At 50.8% G+C, this 16,985-nt stretch overlaps 7 protein-coding genes across 7 annotated transcripts; 2 read left to right on the forward strand and 5 right to left on the reverse strand.

Moving 5' to 3' along the window:
• Positions 1–678: 678 nt before the first annotated feature.
• Positions 679–2,737, reverse strand: ALT_5313 (tyrosine--tRNA ligase MSY1; the record flags this gene model as incomplete). Its single annotated transcript, XM_033555242.2, has 5 exons — positions 679–1,428; positions 1,483–1,828; positions 1,891–2,177; positions 2,243–2,396; positions 2,466–2,737. The coding sequence occupies 5 exons, from the start codon at positions 2,735–2,737 to the stop codon at positions 679–681; spliced, it is 1,809 nt and encodes a 602-aa protein (XP_033411133.1).
• Positions 2,738–4,191: 1,454 nt separating this feature from the next.
• ALT_5314 (aspartate--tRNA ligase MSD1) lies at positions 4,192–6,103 on the forward strand (the record flags this gene model as incomplete). The annotated part of the gene is made up of 2 exons (XM_033555241.2): positions 4,192–4,920; positions 4,982–6,103. The coding sequence occupies 2 exons, from the start codon at positions 4,192–4,194 to the stop codon at positions 6,101–6,103; spliced, it is 1,851 nt and encodes a 616-aa protein (XP_033411132.2).
• A 421-nt stretch (positions 6,104–6,524) lies between these two features.
• Positions 6,525–8,081, reverse strand: cox10 (protoheme IX farnesyltransferase; the record flags this gene model as incomplete). The annotated part of the gene is made up of 1 exon (XM_033555240.2): positions 6,525–8,081. One exon carries the CDS (start codon positions 8,079–8,081, stop codon positions 6,525–6,527), a length of 1,557 nt encoding a protein of 518 aa, XP_033411131.2.
• A 248-nt stretch (positions 8,082–8,329) lies between these two features.
• Positions 8,330–9,274, forward strand: ALT_5316 (putative monosaccharide-P-dolichol utilization protein; the record flags this gene model as incomplete). Its single annotated transcript, XM_033555239.2, has 2 exons — positions 8,330–8,956; positions 9,005–9,274. The coding sequence occupies 2 exons, from the start codon at positions 8,330–8,332 to the stop codon at positions 9,272–9,274; spliced, it is 897 nt and encodes a 298-aa protein (XP_033411130.2).
• Positions 9,275–9,360: 86 nt separating this feature from the next.
• On the reverse strand, positions 9,361–10,167 carry med8 (RNA polymerase II mediator complex subunit MED8; the record flags this gene model as incomplete). Its single annotated transcript, XM_033555238.2, has 2 exons — positions 9,361–9,985; positions 10,043–10,167. The coding sequence occupies 2 exons, from the start codon at positions 10,165–10,167 to the stop codon at positions 9,361–9,363; spliced, it is 750 nt and encodes a 249-aa protein (XP_033411129.2).
• Positions 10,168–11,224: 1,057 nt separating this feature from the next.
• ALT_5318 (uncharacterized protein) lies at positions 11,225–12,476 on the reverse strand (the record flags this gene model as incomplete). The annotated part of the gene is made up of 3 exons (XM_089599895.1): positions 11,225–11,823; positions 11,870–12,121; positions 12,182–12,476. The coding sequence occupies 3 exons, from the start codon at positions 12,474–12,476 to the stop codon at positions 11,225–11,227; spliced, it is 1,146 nt and encodes a 381-aa protein (XP_089455772.1).
• A 1,385-nt stretch (positions 12,477–13,861) lies between these two features.
• On the reverse strand, positions 13,862–14,668 carry ALT_5319 (uncharacterized protein; the record flags this gene model as incomplete). Its single annotated transcript, XM_033555236.1, has 1 exon — positions 13,862–14,668. One exon carries the CDS (start codon positions 14,666–14,668, stop codon positions 13,862–13,864), a length of 807 nt encoding a protein of 268 aa, XP_033411127.1.
• Between the last annotated feature and the right edge of the window lie 2,317 nt (positions 14,669–16,985).

A 16,985-nucleotide genomic window follows, 5' to 3' on the forward strand; every position in this document is an offset into this window, starting at 1 on the left:
TCGACGTCGAGTTTCTCCAAGGAGATTGTCCACAAGGTACGGGTGAAGCTGCAGGTGTTCCTTCCCAGCTCTCTATTGGCAACGGCCTAGACCCAAATATTTTCTAACGCGCCTCAGCCTCATACAATCATGCAGTCATGCAGGTTGTGTGAATGCCCTCATATTTCCAGCTGCTTGGCGATTAATCATCATAAACACGATGATTAATCACAAAAGACATTGGCGCCAGGGTCATATCAAAGAAATAATCCCATTAGCCGTAGTTTCAGCGCTGGGTTCCACTCTTAACTGGGTCGCCTTAGGACACTGGATGTAAGAAGGTCTTCTGGATGATATGATGATCAAGGGTTCTATGTGCATGAGAAACAGCCAAAGTCTCATGTCTTGGCTTTCTGTGTGACAACAAGTCAGCTTGTGCATACGGCTTTGCCGAGTCACTTATATGGTAATGAAATCTTTCCCAGCTGGGATGCTATTGGTCGGCCTCGAAGCAGCGTACAGTACAGAGTAGTGTCTCAAGGGACTGCCAAGTTCAATAGCTCTCTCTAGCTTAATGCATGATGTGCCCAAAGTACTAGGGGCAACGAAGTTCAATATCCGAGGTGAATTTGGGATGTAATCTATATCGCTAGTATATTTACAGGTCTGTCTAAAAATACATGCATGAAGTAGACTGGCTCATGTTGACTTCGTCTCTGTTGTCCTTTCAGCAGCCGATTCTGATTTGGACTTTTCCACCTCCCAGCCAGGAGCAGTAAGTCCGCGCTCTTTGAACTCTTCATCGCTGACGATCTTTACCATCCTGAACTTCCATTTACCAAGTTTCAGAAGCAAGAGATCCCCGTCGATGATGAACTCTTGCGTCTTTTCTGGAAGCCAAGTCTCAATGGGCGTGAACGCCAGATCATCAGACATCGGCCCACTGTCTCCTGGGCGACTTCCCACATAGGCGCCCTTATTGGCGACAATGCGATGGCCTTCGCTTTTAGAGGAGACCAGTCCTGCATGCCACAGGATCTTGTGGAATGGCTGGTTATAGACAAGGGAGTGGGGAAGCGTGACATGAGGGCTGCCCATGTTGGCGAAATTGGTCTGGGGAGCGTATTTGTTCCCAGACTGAGGATTGGCATAGTTTGCAGTGGGCGAATTTGCGTGGTTGCTAGGCGGGCTGGTTACCTTGGGCATGGGACTAGGTTCAGCCGTCGAGGAGCGTGGCCGGAAAAGTTGACGATGCTGTAAAGCAACTGCGTCAGCCTCTTCCTTTCCGTGGATCAGCTCCAAGAATTCGGTAGCCAGCGTATGCTGAGCAATTCGCTTCGAAGGATCGTTATTCTGCTCTTCCATGATCTCGGCAATCTTAGGCAAAGGCAGAAACGTGAACAGCTTCAGATAGCGCTCAACAACGTCGTCTGGTGTCCGGACGAAGAACTACGCAAAGTTAATGATTCCTGCACGTACCGTCTAGGATCTAGATGGGCTCACCTGATAAAGCTCGAACGTAGAAGTCATGTCCTTGTCCAACCAGACGGCATTACCAGCGGACTTTCCGAACTTTTCACCATTCGCGGCTGTCAATAGTGGCGTAGTGAACCCAATGGGTTTGTCTAGATCATCTTCCAGAGAATTTCGGTCCTGTTCTATCGCAGTATTCTTGCTGATCGACTTCACAGCATCCATGCCGAAGAGGATATTTCCATATTGATCGGAACCTCCCACTTGCACCTGAACACCTTTTCGAAACAGCACCCACCAGTCCCATGCCTGAAGTAGGGGATATGTGAACTCCGCAAAAGACATTCCGTCTCCTTTGGTCATCCGGTTCTTCACGCTATAATCATCGAGATCAGTAATCGTATGACCGACCGAATGAAAGATAGCAATTAGACTCACGTCTCTCTGCCCAGCATGGGACCAAGCCGTGTATGGGCGCCCAGGTCCCGTAGCACTTCCAAGAATGATGTCGAATTCCACCATGTGTTGTTGTTCACCAAAGCTCGCCGCCAGATCTTCTCTTTGTGATATCCGTGTTTCTTGCCGTATTGCTCCACAGAGGCACCCAACTTTTTCAGCTGCATGTGCATGCTCGCCATATTTGCCTTCCGGACCGACGAATCCATCGCCTCTCGTCCTTTCAACCTCCCAGTTGGATCACCGATTCTAGAAGTAGCTCCGCCGAGCTGTTGTATATTGTATCAGCATGATGTCCACGTCGATTCAGGTGTCAGGGCGAGGCAAGACTGACCAGATAGGTAACAGGTAGACCCCAGACATAACCCCAGGCCAGCACCATGAACGGCAGCATATGGCCAACATGTAAGGAGGGAGCTGTCGGGTCTACCCCGACATAGATCCCGACTCTCTTCTCGGTAAAAACGCGGTGTAGTAAGTCGCGCTCGCTGTAGTTTCAAGACGGATTTCCATTAGCTACTACAAGGACAACTTGGCGGCATTCATGTACCACTCACCCAACGACATCATGGATCAGTCCTCTCTCTTCTAGATGTTCAACAAAGCTTTTTCGCTTCCCAGCCTTAATCTGCGCAGCAAACTGAGCCCACTGTTCCTCCCCAGCTTTCACCTTCTGTATATGTTTTTGGGTAATCCACCTTCTCGACTCCCTCCCCGGCGATCGTATCGATGAATTGACAAGAAAGCGGTTTTCTTGTGCACCTAAGGAACATTTCCGCGCAATCTGAGCAGTTCGCATGTAGCTGCGCGCACCGTAGCCCGTCTGCATTGTTGTCTTTAGGGTAACCGGAATGCGCAAGCGTCCTGCACGAGGCAAAGACAACAATTGCGGCTTCATTGGTGGAACCTCGAACTGGCACCTCAATTAACCGCAAGTTGAAAGCGGTTAATTGGTTTTAATGCAGGTCAGCGAAGCATATAACCCGGCCTGACGGAATAGGAATTTATCACTATCGGCGATGATAAGAAGCCGATCAACTGCTCTCTCCAACGGATAAATATTAATGCGGAGCTGCTCCAACCAAGAAAAAGGTCAATCGTCGTAAATAACTGCGTTGAGCTTAGGATCAAATGGAAATACAGATTTTCTCTTACGCAAGGCCGTCAAGTGAGAAATTCAATAAGACTACGTTTCTAAGTCAGGGAAAATAGTAGCTGGTAGCTGGAGGGAAGGTAAATGTGTTGAATAGATATACTGCTGGAAAAGTCTTAAAAAGTCGGCAGCGCAAAAGAGGGTATGCTCAAAGTAGGTAATCAATTGCATTGCTCAATTATTTCAGCTACTCTAGCATTGAGGAGTCCAATCTTATGTCCGAAGATTCCTATCATGAATGTGCTACAGCACCAAAAAAGGGGCCGTAGCACATTTCTAGGATCCTAGGTCACATGGAAGCTCCATGGAGGAGCTAACACCACCAAGTAATGTATTTGGGATCAGAGATGCCTTCATCGCGTCCGTCGAAGTAACAAGGAGATGTGCCGAACGCCTTTATCATCCTCCCTCCATCCCGAGTCAAGCAGCCCTTGAACCCCGAAGGGAGAGCCACAAGGCTCAGAGAGGAGCGATAGATCAAATATAACACACTAGGCTTTCATCATCTAAAGGGATATGTTAGAAAATCGTTCTGCGCGATTCTCGTAGCGGAATCTTGAGAGCTACAACTCACCTGTACAAAACTTGGAAGGATGAAGAAAAAAGGAAAATAACTAGTGTGGATCCTGGGAGGTTTTATATTTTGTAGTGGGCTAGGAGACACTATTCCCAATCGGATGAGCGGTAAATTTCTGCCGGATAAGCTTGCGATACATTCAACAATGAGGAGATCCGACTGGATATCTTTCGATCATGCTTGGATTTGAAGTCAATTTGGAACGCATTGATACCAGCTCTATTGCCTATTGGGGACTATCAGAACTGCAACTTTTTATAAGCTGTCCATCAGACACGGCTCGGTATGCTTCTGAGCAATGTGGGACGTTACTCACCTCGTCTCCGCACGAGCTATATTGAAATCTCCAATTACCTCCGCAGTCGGCCATCAGGACTGCGCAATGGACTGAAAGGTCCCTCTTCTGTTAGGACCTTTCACAGGAGACATTGCCTGCTCGAACAGCAAGATAATCCTACTTCTCCTCGACCCTTTTTAGAGCGGTATAAAAAGGCCGGTATGAAGAACCCGTTCTGTTGCATTTTAACACAGTTCTCGTCCTCCGCAGCGTTAAATGCTAAAGTTGTATGATATAGTTGAGTTCCCACCAGCCACGAGCGATTTCGAGACTTTCCTCGCAAATGTATCTGCAGGACAGGAGGTCCAGCTTCATGGATATCTCGGACCCCGCTCCGACCTTTCCAAAAAGCTATCTTTTGCTCGCCTGACAGATCCTACCATGAAACACAGCATTCAACTTGTCTCGTTTATTAAAAATAGCCCTCTTGAGAAGCTAAGGTCAATTAATGCGAATAGTCCGGTGGTTGTACGGGGCATCGTGCAGCCGAAGAAGGGAAAGGGATCGGATACCGAGCACAGCGACTGCTGGGAGGTGCACATTGCGGACATTGATCCTCTGAATGAATTCCCTAAAGACATTATCATGACTCCAGGGACTGCATTTGCTCCAGAACATAGATATCTTCAACTGCGCTCCGACAGTGAACTCCGGGATGCCCTGCGATTCCGCGCTCAAGTTCGCAATATATGCAAGGAAGAGCTGGAACAATGCCGGCCTCCTTTTGTGGAGATCGAAACGCCTCTTCTTTTCAAGTCAACTCCAGAGGGTGCTCGCGAGTTTCTGGTGCCGACTCGGAGGCGTGGTCTGGCTTACGCTTTACCTCAGAGCCCTCAGCAATATAAGCAGATCCTCATGGCAAGTGGTATACCAAGATACTACCAGTTTGCGCGCTGTTTCCGCGACGAAGATCTCCGAGCGGATAGACAACCAGAATTCACTCAGGTGAGCTCTGAATCTTATTGTCCACCTTCATACTGTGATCTAACATAAGCTCCTCGCTCAGCTCGATCTGGAGATGTCTTTCGCTACAGGAGAGGATGTCATGCGGACTGTTGAAGGGATAATCCGCAGGCTTTGGTCCATCTTGATGAAAGACGAGGCGCCCTCTGGACCGTTCCGGAGAATGTCATATCAGGACGCAATGAGCCGCTATGGGTCAGACAAACCCGATACAAGATTTGGAATGGAGATTTTCAAGATCGACTATCTTTTGCCTGTCGACCTAGTCAACAAGATAACTCCCTTGACCGACCCCATCATCGAGGCCTTCAAATTTGAGGGCAACGACAATGACCCGCTCGCAACCTACGATTTCATCAAGCAATTCCTCGACTCCCCAGCTGGTGCTCCATTTAACAACAACCCTGAAGGTGGCCCAGGGGTCTTCGTGTACGACGCCAAGAAACCTTTGTGTGGCCTCCAGCCATTCGGTTTTGAAGCTGCTGAACGCGTCGAGGAACTCCTAGACCCCGATCACGGCGATCTGATTGTCATCCAAGCCCGTGAAAGAGCCCCCTTCGCCGGTGGCTCCACTCCAATCGGTGACTTCCGCCGCGCACTCCACACCGCTGCAGTCTCCTCCGGATTCAAGCCCGCGCCCACGGGGTTCGACTTCCTCTGGGTGGTGGACTTCCCCCTATTCTCGCCCTCCAGTGATTCGGAACCAGGCCAGGGCGGTGCAGCGGGCATCTCATCCACACACCACCCGTTTACCGCACCCAAGACCGCCGCAGACGTCGACCAGCTCTTGACAGATCCCACAAAGGCGGTGGCTGATCACTATGACCTCGTCGTAAACGGAGTCGAATTGGGCGGTGGCAGTCGCCGTATCCACGACGCCGCCGTGCAAGAATTCATCCTCCGAGATATCCTTCAGATGAAGCCGGAGAGGCTGGCTGACTTTTCCCATCTGCTGGATGCCTTGCGGGCCGGATGTCCGCCGCATGCTGGACTAGCGCTCGGCTTCGACCGGCTCGTCGCTGTCATGCTGGGCAAGGAATCGGTGCGGGATGTGATTGCATTCCCTAAGACGGGCAAGGGTGGCGATGATGCCATGGTCAAGGCTCCTAGCATGATGACGGAAGAAGCGTTAGAAACCTATCACCTTCGTTTAAAGGATGAATGAGTGTATGAATATGCAGTTTCCGGAAGCCGCTCGACTGAAATGTACATTAGTATAGACATGATACCCAATCTCTTCTCACGGGCTTTTTTGGGAATATCTGTAAATAGATGTCTCATAGATACACCCATATAGTCTTGGTTTAAGTGCGAGTAGATTGTGATACAGAACTCAATCTTATCAGTTGGAGTAAGAGGTACGTTACAGCGACATCCCCTCTTTTAAGGTGCCATAGAGAAAACTACCTGAATCGATCAAGTTGAGGCTATATCTACACATTGAGGATCATCATGGGTGAAAGTTTAAACAAAAGTGTTATACAACGACGCCAGCCTCCCATGCCAAAAAGGCGGTCTAGTATAATAAAATGCTGTAACAGGATCAATATCAGTGTCGAATTGCGCTGATAAATCGAAAGGAAGAATCACGAGCTACTCGTCTTCGCAGGTATCATCCTGCGCTCCACCTCTGCCCCTTCATCCTCATCTTCGTAGAGATAGTCGTCCTCGTCTTCCACAGGCTGGCCGAAAATATTGTTCCAAACACCATCCCAGAGACCTTTCTTCGTCACCAGACCACCGACAAGGAGGATTGGCAGCTGCCAAATACTGGCCCAGAAGAGGCGTCTAGCACTGCCGTTGGCGCCCTGATGCCGCCAGAATTTGTAGGCCTCTTTGACTAGCCAGCCATTGGCAACGGTGCTGCCAACCAGGAAGCCATTACCGACTATCCCGACCCACCAGAGACCGATGGAGAATGGAAACATGAGAATAGAATATCGTAGTGCGACACGGGCATTTGCAGCTGGATTAGTCCAAGCGAGCATCCTGTACCCGGCTGCTTTGTACTCCTCGCGGATCATGTAGGACAAAGCATTGAAATGAGGAAATTGCCATGTGAAGAGAATGCCACCCAGGAGCCAGCCACCGATGCTGTCCTTGCTGAACAACATATCCCGCCAGCTGTCGTGGCCAGTGGTTGCTGTCTGGCCTGCCGCAGCGGTCCAACCCATCAACGGGGGAATGCCCCCTACCACGGCGCCTACCCAGGTGTTGATCACGGATATACGCTTCAGTGGTGTATACACAAAGGCGTAGAGACAGATATTACCGGCGGAGAGCGCGGTAGTCGTAGGGTTCGTTCCAATGTATAGCAAACCGAGACCTGCAGCAGCAGTCGCAATCGCAAATAATACAGCAGCACGGCGTGACAGCAGCCCGCGCACTAACGGCCGGTTCCGTGTCCGCGACATGAGGGCATCGTATTTAGGTTCAAGGAGCATATTCAAGGTATTGGCACTGCATGAAGACAAGAAGGTTCCTGCCGTCAGGTAGAGAAAGGTCAAGGTTGAGGTCGAGAGGGTCGGTAGAGGAGTCATTGAAGGGTCAAGCGTGAGAAGAGAGGAGATAGGGTACATCCCATATGCGGAGGTAGTCGTCAATACGATCAGGAACGAGAGACGAGGCTTCGTGAGGGCGAGAAACGCGGCCAACTTGCGGCGTAGGGAAGTCGCAGGGAGGGCTGACGAGAGGGTGGACAGTTGCGACGAGGCATCAGGAGGGAGTTCGGTTTCTGCAGCATTATTCTTGGCCGCCTCTTCCTTTAACCGCTTCCTCCGGCGATGAGGTAACTCTTGTGAGGTAGATTGTGAAGCAATCGACTCCGAACCGGCTGCATCCTGTGACAATGGATTGTCGGCAATACTTCGAGGGGAGCTATTGACGGCGGATAAGGATGCCAGTAAGCCATCTTTGTCCGTGGAGCCGTCTGCGGTCCGATTGGCAGAGAAATAAGTCTTTTGAATAGTCGAGGGGGCTGATTCATGATCGGCAATGCCAGCCCGCAGCCGAGATGAGGAGAGGAAGCTGCGAACTGCGACAGGTCGCCGTGATGGTGAAAGTCGTGAGAAGCATTGGGAACACAGGCGAGCAGGATCTCGCGCCAATCCAGACCTCAGCAACGAGGACCGGAGAACAATCATGGCGGAAGGAACATGGATGGAACGATATTAAACCACGATAGGACAATCTAGATCATGAGATAGACGAATCTCGGAAGAGTCGCGATTGACGGAGCAGAAATTCCCCGGCGAGGCACAAAGACCACAACCGCAGGAATGTACCATACCGCCCCGATAGTTGTTGTTGCTCTTAAGAACCATCGTGCTCCGTTGGCAAATTCATCCTCAATCAAAACCCAGAAACGTCCTTTGGCCTGTACTCTCTCGCCATGGATACGCTTCAAAAGGTTGTTATTGACCCTCTTCAACCCGTTCTCCGTCCTATCTCCTCCGCTCTCCCGCAACCTGTCCACGATGTCATCATCTCCTTGGTCGGATCGCCATGCCACAGCGCCCTCCTCCTCGATCTTGATGTCACCAAGGATCCTGCCTGCACGTCCCTTGCTATCTCCAAGGCTCTTGGTATTGCCATCGTGGGTGCGAGTGCCATCGTGAAGGTTCCGCAGATCCTGAAGCTTATCCGCTCGCGATCCTCCGCTGGCGTATCCTTTGTCTCCTACGCCCTCGAAACCGCCAGTCTGTTGATCACTCTGTCCTACGGCGTGCGCAACCAGTTCCCCTTCAGCACATACGGAGAGTCTGCCTTGATTGCGGTGCAGGATGTGATCGTTGGAGTTTTGGTATTGACCTTCGCGGATCGCCCTACGGCTGCTGCGGCCTTCATTGCAGTGGTTGCCGCCAGTGTGTATGCGCTGCTCTTTGACCAGACCTTGGTGGATGCGCAGACCATGTCGTATCTACAGGCTGGTGCTGGTGCGCTCGGTGTGGCCAGCAAGGCACCTCAAATCTACACGATCTGGCGCGAGGGAGGAACCGGACAGCTGAGTGCCTTTGCGGTAAGTTTTCTGTCTACTGATATTGAGTATACACAACTGACTTGACAGGTGTTCAACTACCTCGTCGGTTCCCTTTCTCGGATCTTTACTACGCTGCAAGAAGTTGACGACAAGCTCATTCTGTATGGATTCATTGCTGGGTTTGTCCTGAACGTTATCCTGGCAGCACAGATGGTCTACTACTGGAAGAGCCCGGCGCAGCCCAAGAAGCGGCCTGCTCGAGCCTCTAGGCCACTGGAAAAGATTCCTGCTGCTGAAAGTACTGGAATATCGCCCAAGCCCTCGGCCAAGTCGCCCACCACACGCAGACGGGGTTAGATTAGTCGCTCCGACAATTCTCATCAGAATGCTTGAATACAATTTTAATGTCGTTGAAAAACTTCTCCGCGTAGTGCCCGCAGTCATCAGCGCTGCGTCGGTGGCATTCCCGTAGTCATATACCGTAGAATATCCTCCAATGGAACCGCAGGCCCAGCTGCTCTCTGCTGCTGCTGCCGTGACCCCGGCGTAGGCGCCGCAATATCAAACTCCAATCCAGCGCCCGCACCAGACCTGCGTCGTACACCAACAACCTCCATCTCTTCCTCCTCCCCCTCCCCTTCCTCCTCACTCTCACTCTCCTCCTCATCCTCATCCTCCAACTGCCTCCTCAACCCAGTAACCACATTCTGAATCCCCATCTCCCTCTCTTCCAGCGTAAAATTCCCACCCCAATTCCTCCTCCTCGCCTCCTGGTTCGCCTCGACAGGCGCCCAGTCCCACAGTTCCGCAAGCGCACTCTCACTCAACGCACCCCGGTCCTCAAGCGCAGACGCCCCCGCCCGCCGACCGCGCGATACCCAGTCCTCAACCCTTGGATCAAGTTTCGTGCGGAGAAGCTGCTCAAGTGTCGGGGCCTGCGTGCGGCCGGGGTACGAGGGGCCGGGGTAAGCAACGAGCGCGGAGAGGAGGTCTTTGTTATCGGAAAGGTGCTCGGAGATGCTGAGGAGGTTGTTTGAGATAATGCCTGCTTGGGATTGGAGCGAGGACCTGCTTCAATTAGTATTTTGCGTTTGGGGATGCGGTTGTTGAGTTGGGATGGTGTACCATGATGGCAGCGGGTCGCTTTGGTTTAAGCTGCCGATTAGAGAGGCTAGGGAGCGGGTGAGCTGGACGAGCCGCTGGCGGGATTGTTCGAGGGTTTTTATCTGGTCTTGATTTAGAGATGCCATTTTGACTTGGATGGGGAAGTCCGGACTGGGCCGTTGATGCTGTTGAGGTATGCGGCTGGGACGATGACCGGGATGAGGTGCAGAAAGCGATAGCCCGATAGCTGGAAAGGTTGTCCATGCAACCCCACAGCTACAAAACCATAGGGCTAGATCTACATCTACATCTTCGAGTCTAGTACAATCTACAACACCTTCTTTGAAAGATAGCCTCGAAGTCTAGGACATCAATAGCTAAGAGTGTATGCTAATTCCTTCTACTCTCCACTTATCCTAGCAGATTGATTGCTCCATCTCAGCTGCACGAGAATCACTCAACCTGCTATAAATAGAGTCCTCACCACCACCGAGCCCAAGCAGCTGAATCCTTCAACACAACCACCCTTCGCCATTGGTAACTTGGCATCCTTGATGAAACGCCTGGAATGCAATAAGTCCAACCTGGCAGTGTTATTATGCTGGAGACTTACGATAACTATGCTGTCGTTGACTCGTTGGCGCCAAAACCCCAAAACCCGTGTTTATTTTTAGCTAGATGCCTGTCCTGATCATTCGGCCGAAGAGGGGCTGGTCGGTGAGCGCTACCCTTGGCTCTCACCACAGAAGGGTATAAAAAGACGATGGAGTCTGTCAGAGAAATATCTTATATTTTTGTAAAGTTACTATGTACCAGCTTTGATATTTGTCGATTATTCCTGCTGAGCTATGGTCAATCATTGCTAGGAATTACCCGCCAACTGGTCAATGCCAGCAATATCACCACGCAATACAACATCTCGCTCAAACGCTGGAGGGAAAGTGGAATGAAGATTGAGTCGACCGTTCAAGGAGGGTATATAAACATCATTTGACGACTTCGATAACATGCGGTTCATTATGCATAAGGGAAGAACTGCGGAAAGGAAAGAGATTCTGACAACGGATAGTGGCCTGCACTGGAGAATATGAACACCATTCACATTACCCGACCAGTACATGTGTTCTCACCAACGCCCATGGATTGCCATATACCAGCAGGTAGCAAGGGAGCAATGTCGACCATTACTCACAGCCTCTCAGCTTATTGTTTCTGAGGAGGTGAGACACTGCGCTCAGAAAAGTATGTCTGAGCGTGATAAGCCTTCTCCTGCTCCGGAGAATGTGTGGTAGATGGGACCGTGACAGGAGATTCGTTGATTTCGACATAATTGGACTTGGAGAATCCCACCTCCTGAGCACGGCCGTCTGTGTCGACAAAGTTGAAGCCATGTCCAGACCCTGGGTGGTGCATCGGTTGGCTATACACGGCAGGATCAGCCCACGCCCCGTGAGCTGGGGTACTGATGGTGGTATCGTTCCACCGCGCATGAAGATGGTCCGAACGACGGTTCTTGCGGGCCTGCTTGCGTCGCCAGCGGATAAAGAAGAAGCATCCCACTGCGAGGATACAGATCAGGATCACAAATCCCAGGATCGGAAGCGCAATGATCAAAGCCAGACGGCTGGAGCCTGAGTTGGGCTTCGCGGAAGGAGAAATCAGGTCCACTGTGGATTGGGGCAGCAATGACTCGCTGAAGACTCTACTCGGGCTAATAGGAAAAGCTTTGCTGGTAGGGGTTCGGAAGTGACAGTTGTAGCGAAGAGCTTCTAGAACTGCATCGTTGGCAAGGCTGTCAGTAACTGGCGAGTTCAGAACGGCATGAGGTAAGAAAGGAAAGCAACACACAATTTCCAAGGTAGACCTGGGAATCGGTCATATTGCTGGTCAAGTTGTAACAAAACTCGCACTGGCTGATGACATTGTCCGCGAAAGCCGAAGCACCACACCAGGTATCGAAGTTGACTCCACTCGGATCATCCAAGTCATACTTTAGCGCCGATGATAATGACTGGCAGGAAACCACGCAGGGAGAAGAGATATTGGCGACCTGTTCAGGGAAGCCGTACACGCAGCTGCTGAAGGCATACCGGAGATTGTCTGAAGCTTCACATTAGCGACTGCGTGTCTCAATATCACCAAGATTTGTAATATACGTACAGAGTCCCCAGTCGACATCCGCCTGCCCCGACGACGAATCACTGTAAGTGCTCTCCAATTGGCACTCCACGCAGTTTTGAAAGTCGGACCCCTTCGTAGTCTGGCTGAACTGCTCGTCCAAACAAACGATCTCAGAACCTGTAGTGTTCGAGGACACTTTATTGCAGACGTTAGCGCACGGCGAGCCGGGTGTCGTCCTCAATCCGATAACCGCAGGTGTAAGGTGACCGAGGAGCAAGAAAGCAGCCGCCAAAAGCGACGTAGATTTCGGCTTTTGGCTCAAGAAGCCGATCATCTTGGAGGATGAGCCGGACCGATCGATCCAGGCTGATGCCAATCAATCTATTACTGTAAGTTCGAGGGACAAATAGGCGACACGCCGTAGGTTCGATAACCGGTCATCGAATTGACAGCGTAGTGATCGAACACAATAGCCCAAGAAAGTAGAACAGACAGGAAGTGGCCTGTCAAAAGAGAGATAATGAAGGTAGGTCACGTCCTTGAGTCGGTTATCACCATCGCCAGGTTGACATCTTGGTACTCCTCGTGGATTGATAAAGAACCCGACCGGAGGCGACACGCTGCAGCATGGTCAGGTCGACTTCCTCCTTCCAGGATCTGTCGGGACGTCGCTCGTAGGGTGCAAGCTAGTCCAGGACGATTAAGCATGCACCATGAGCAATGGTGCTTGTCTGGGCGCTAAGACACACGCTCGCAGTGGCAGCGAATATTGGCTAGTTATTGGTCTACCATTATCCCCCCCGCGACTGGTTGGAAGAAAAGCGGGACCGGGGCTGGTGCTGAAGCCAGTCACCGTGGCCATTTGGAATTGTCTTGGGAGCAGGATTTGGAGTGTGACGAGAGTCGACAAAAGACTGGAGATGTGATTGTGACTGGGCCTGCAGCTTGTCGCATCGGCTCACGTTAGCCCTGGCAGGAGGCTATGATTCGTCGATCACTAGCAAAACCCCTCATTTTAAGTGCCCAGAACATCGTTTACCTTCGCAGTAGGCAGGTACAAAGTACTTTACAGGTAGACAGCATCATCTGTAAGGTAGATTGCTGGTTGCTGGGTTCCATCTTTTTGTGCTCGGAAGTACTGTGCCGATATTATCTGTGTCCAGATTATCTAGACAGTCCTGTGCATGTACCTACTGCAGTCTAGCAAAGGTGATGGACAAGTAGGTCAGTGATAATAGCCGCTTGTACTGGGTACAAAGCAGCTACCTCGACTCATCCCTGTATCACGACTTCACTAATCTGAGTCAACAATCATCCGCCCCAGCAAATAAAATAATATTTCATAGTTTCCATGATAATGGCATGATATGATAATGAATGATCAGAAAAACCCCTATCCCTAACAAATTCATACATGGTAGATACTGGCCCATCATTCCCCAGGCCCACCGGGTTTGTGCTGAGAAGAGAAGGCCAGACAGGCACCTAGACCAAAAATGAAGGGGCCTCCCATATGGAAAAGATAAGACTCCAAAATGCAAATTGTATGTCCTATTGCGCTCTCGCTGGTGGCACAAAAGGTAACGAATCATAATAATCATTAAGAAAATCCTCGGGCAAAAAGCCAGGCCCCAGCCAGAAGGCCTCATATAAATGAAGGTCTGTTATAAACAGAAATGGTGATTGTAGTGCGGAGGGTATGAAGATCGAACATAAGCACTACCCGTACAGCTCATCGTAGGAAGGTACCAGCTCGGGCTCGCGGACTGGCTCAGTCTCTCGATGCTTTGACCGACGAGCGAGTTTCTGTTCTTGAAATGGAGAATGAGACATATGTCGAGAATCCTCAGGTGGAACTGACGGTACTGAGGATGTAAAGCTCGTATGCTTGGAACTTGCAGTCCCTGAAACCGATGCTGTCGGCTCGGTGACGTTGCTTTGCTGACTGCGTCGGCGCATTCGCGAGGTGACAGAGAGCGGGGGCGACTTGGACGCTCGACTATAGTCATCCATATGTGCACTGAGTTTGAGACGATTTAATTCTTGCGGAAGCCGTTTGGGCCCCTTTGGCGGTGGAATAACGTCTTCATCGGCTTCATCGCTGGAGCATATTTCATCCCAAGGATTGACAAGCCCCTTCTGCTCACTTACAATTCCCCGGTGCTCTGAGATTTTCTGCGGGGGTAGCTCTTTTGTTGACCGACTTCGTAATTTCGCATCGTAGTGTCCGGTGGGTATTGTCATGGCAGAATCGACTGACGATTCTCGTCCTTCCGAGTCCCCAGAATGCAAGGTCGGTTCGGGGCGGGAAGAATTACTTTCTCGATGTCGAGCCTCTGGCGAACTATGCCTTCGACGTTGTTCCGAAGGCAGCTCAGGGGCAACATTCATGTTGATGCTAGAAGGCTGGTCCCACTGACTCCAGGAGCCTTCCGTGGGATAAGTGATTGATACATCGCCCCATCGAGAATGCAGTTCGGAAGAAAGCTTGCGCTTCCTCCTCAACTTGCGAATAATGGCCGTCATGATGGCGATAGGATTTCTCATAGAATGTACCCCAGAAGAGAAGTTCACTTCTTGAGAAGGACTCGGGCCGGCAATAATGCCACACCGTCGGGAAGGCAAAGTTTGTAGCGACTGACGCTGAAATTATGTATTCCTCTCCTACAGAGACTCCCCCGAGTGAGTCAAAAGGGAGTCAGGCTTTGTAGTGAGAGGAAACAGGAGAGATACTGGACAGCCGACGGCCTGCATGGGATGAGGAGAAATCATAACACATCCATCAGGCACAATCAAATGACAGCCACATAGCTCTATGTGACATGACCCGAAAGGAAAGATCCTGAAGAAGTCCGCTCGAGTAGACGGCACCGTAGGACGGGAGTCATGCGAGACAAAGACGCGTTACAGACCCGACAGTTTGGTTCAACCCCCCTTCAGGTGAAAGTCAACGGACCGCCACCTGGAAACTTCCCAAAGAAGATCGTCTTTGGGCATCGCAGCGGTTTTGGAGCGGCACGCAGAATGACAGACGGTGACTGGTCCTGAAGACCCCGGCAGAGCACCTTTCTAGACAGGATAGAGAGCAGGCTACAGTCTCTGGACTGCAAGCCATAGTATTAAACGAGAGGGGTACGTCGCGGAAGGAGTAAGAAACATTGCAAGGAAAGAGAAATTGCGGCGTAGTCACCTTACAGCTCTTGCCGACGCAGCCAAGCGATCTTGGATGTTGGTCAACTACGTTGCACACAACGACGCCCGCAGCTGTCCGCCTTCTTGGCGTGGCGCTTGCTCATCATCTACTGCTCGAAGCAGGACCAGGGGGCAGCCGTATCAATCGATTAAGCCTCGAGAAGAATGTGGGACTTTCGCAAGGGCGCAATAGAAGATGACCAACTATGTGGAGACTAAGCAGGTAGCATCTTCCAACCCCGCGGTTGACTCTCGTCGATAATCAGCATCCACGATGAAAACCTCCGTTCCTCTGGATCGTGCCCCAGTTGCCAGGCAGTAGCCTAGATGGCCAGACTACGTAATCTAAGGACAGGTAAGTCGTCAACGTATGTCTTAAGGGTCAGGATGCGGCTGAGGAAAAGGTTCGACCAATACTGGGGGAGAAATCTCCGTGTGGATGTCATGTCTCACTTACTGGGATCTGCTATTCGCACGCCCCATGATGCTCATCGCTATCATATCATATCATCGTGTGGGTAACTGAAAGGGGATGGACACTTGAGACAGACAGGGATCATCAGCAAAAGGAGGGGCAAAGTAACGAGCTGAAGCTCGATTCTCAAACAGGAAGGCCCTTAGCCTCTTCCTCCCATTGCCCCAAGCGGAGTAGTGCATCCACCGTATTTTTCCGTGTTTTCTTATTCAGAATCAGAACCGACAAGTCATCATAATATTATCGCTAACTGGGTTGGACATCGTCAGAGTTGAACCCTGAAACCAACACTCGGCGATTATTTAGCGTATCCTCGTTGGTTGAGAAGCGAACAAGCACAAGGTTGATCGTCCCGCAGTCCGTAAATCCGTCGAGGGGGCCAAGTGAACCGAACCATCCACAGAGCTTAACTACGCGCCGTGATGGAGCATCAGCTCATGTCTCATTAGTCTAATCACAGTCGTTCCGTGTCGTCCTCCAGGTGGAAATTCCGGACTGACTGAATCTAGGCGAATAGATCGAACCCTTTCTCAGCACCTCGACAACGAAAAGACATCATCGACTGACAACTTTGCGACCAGGACGAAAATCTCGCTTTTCGCCGTTGTTCGGCCGAATCGAATAAGACTACGGAGTACGTACTCTCTCGATCTGTCAGTCCTCAGCACACTGGATCCACGCTCGTGACATTCGAAAGAGCGGGGATATAACTCCGTATATTGGCAGTCAAACGTAACCCGCACATGCCAAGCGCCTCGTATCAGGGTCTGGAACGTAAATGCGTATACTCCGTACCGACACTCGTTAAGTCCGATCAAATGTAACCTCGCAGCTGCTATCAAGCTTGGCTATGGCATGGATCCGTGAAAGAGACACTTGCACGCTTACCTTCAATGCGGAGATTCTCGGAGACGCCAGTCGACCTATTTCCACGAATTTGCCCATGAAATGACAAACTATGCTTCAGCTTTGGAATATTGTCCACAGGGATTGCAAATCTCCCATATGAGAGAGAGCTAGCGTACCAAGACGCAGATCTTATGGCACTGCTAGATTTCCCCACTGTTTGTATGAAGACGGTTGCAAATTTTTCAGAGCAAGGACCTCTTACTGGTCTCGCAACTTGATGTTATGAGGCAAAGGCTCGAGTCTACTTTGGGGAGGCTTAGTACCCTG

Source organism: Aspergillus lentulus (genome assembly GCF_001445615.1).
Source record: "Aspergillus lentulus DNA, contig: Alt09, strain: IFM 54703, whole genome shotgun sequence".
NCBI lineage: Eukaryota > Fungi > Ascomycota > Eurotiomycetes > Eurotiales > Aspergillaceae > Aspergillus > Aspergillus lentulus.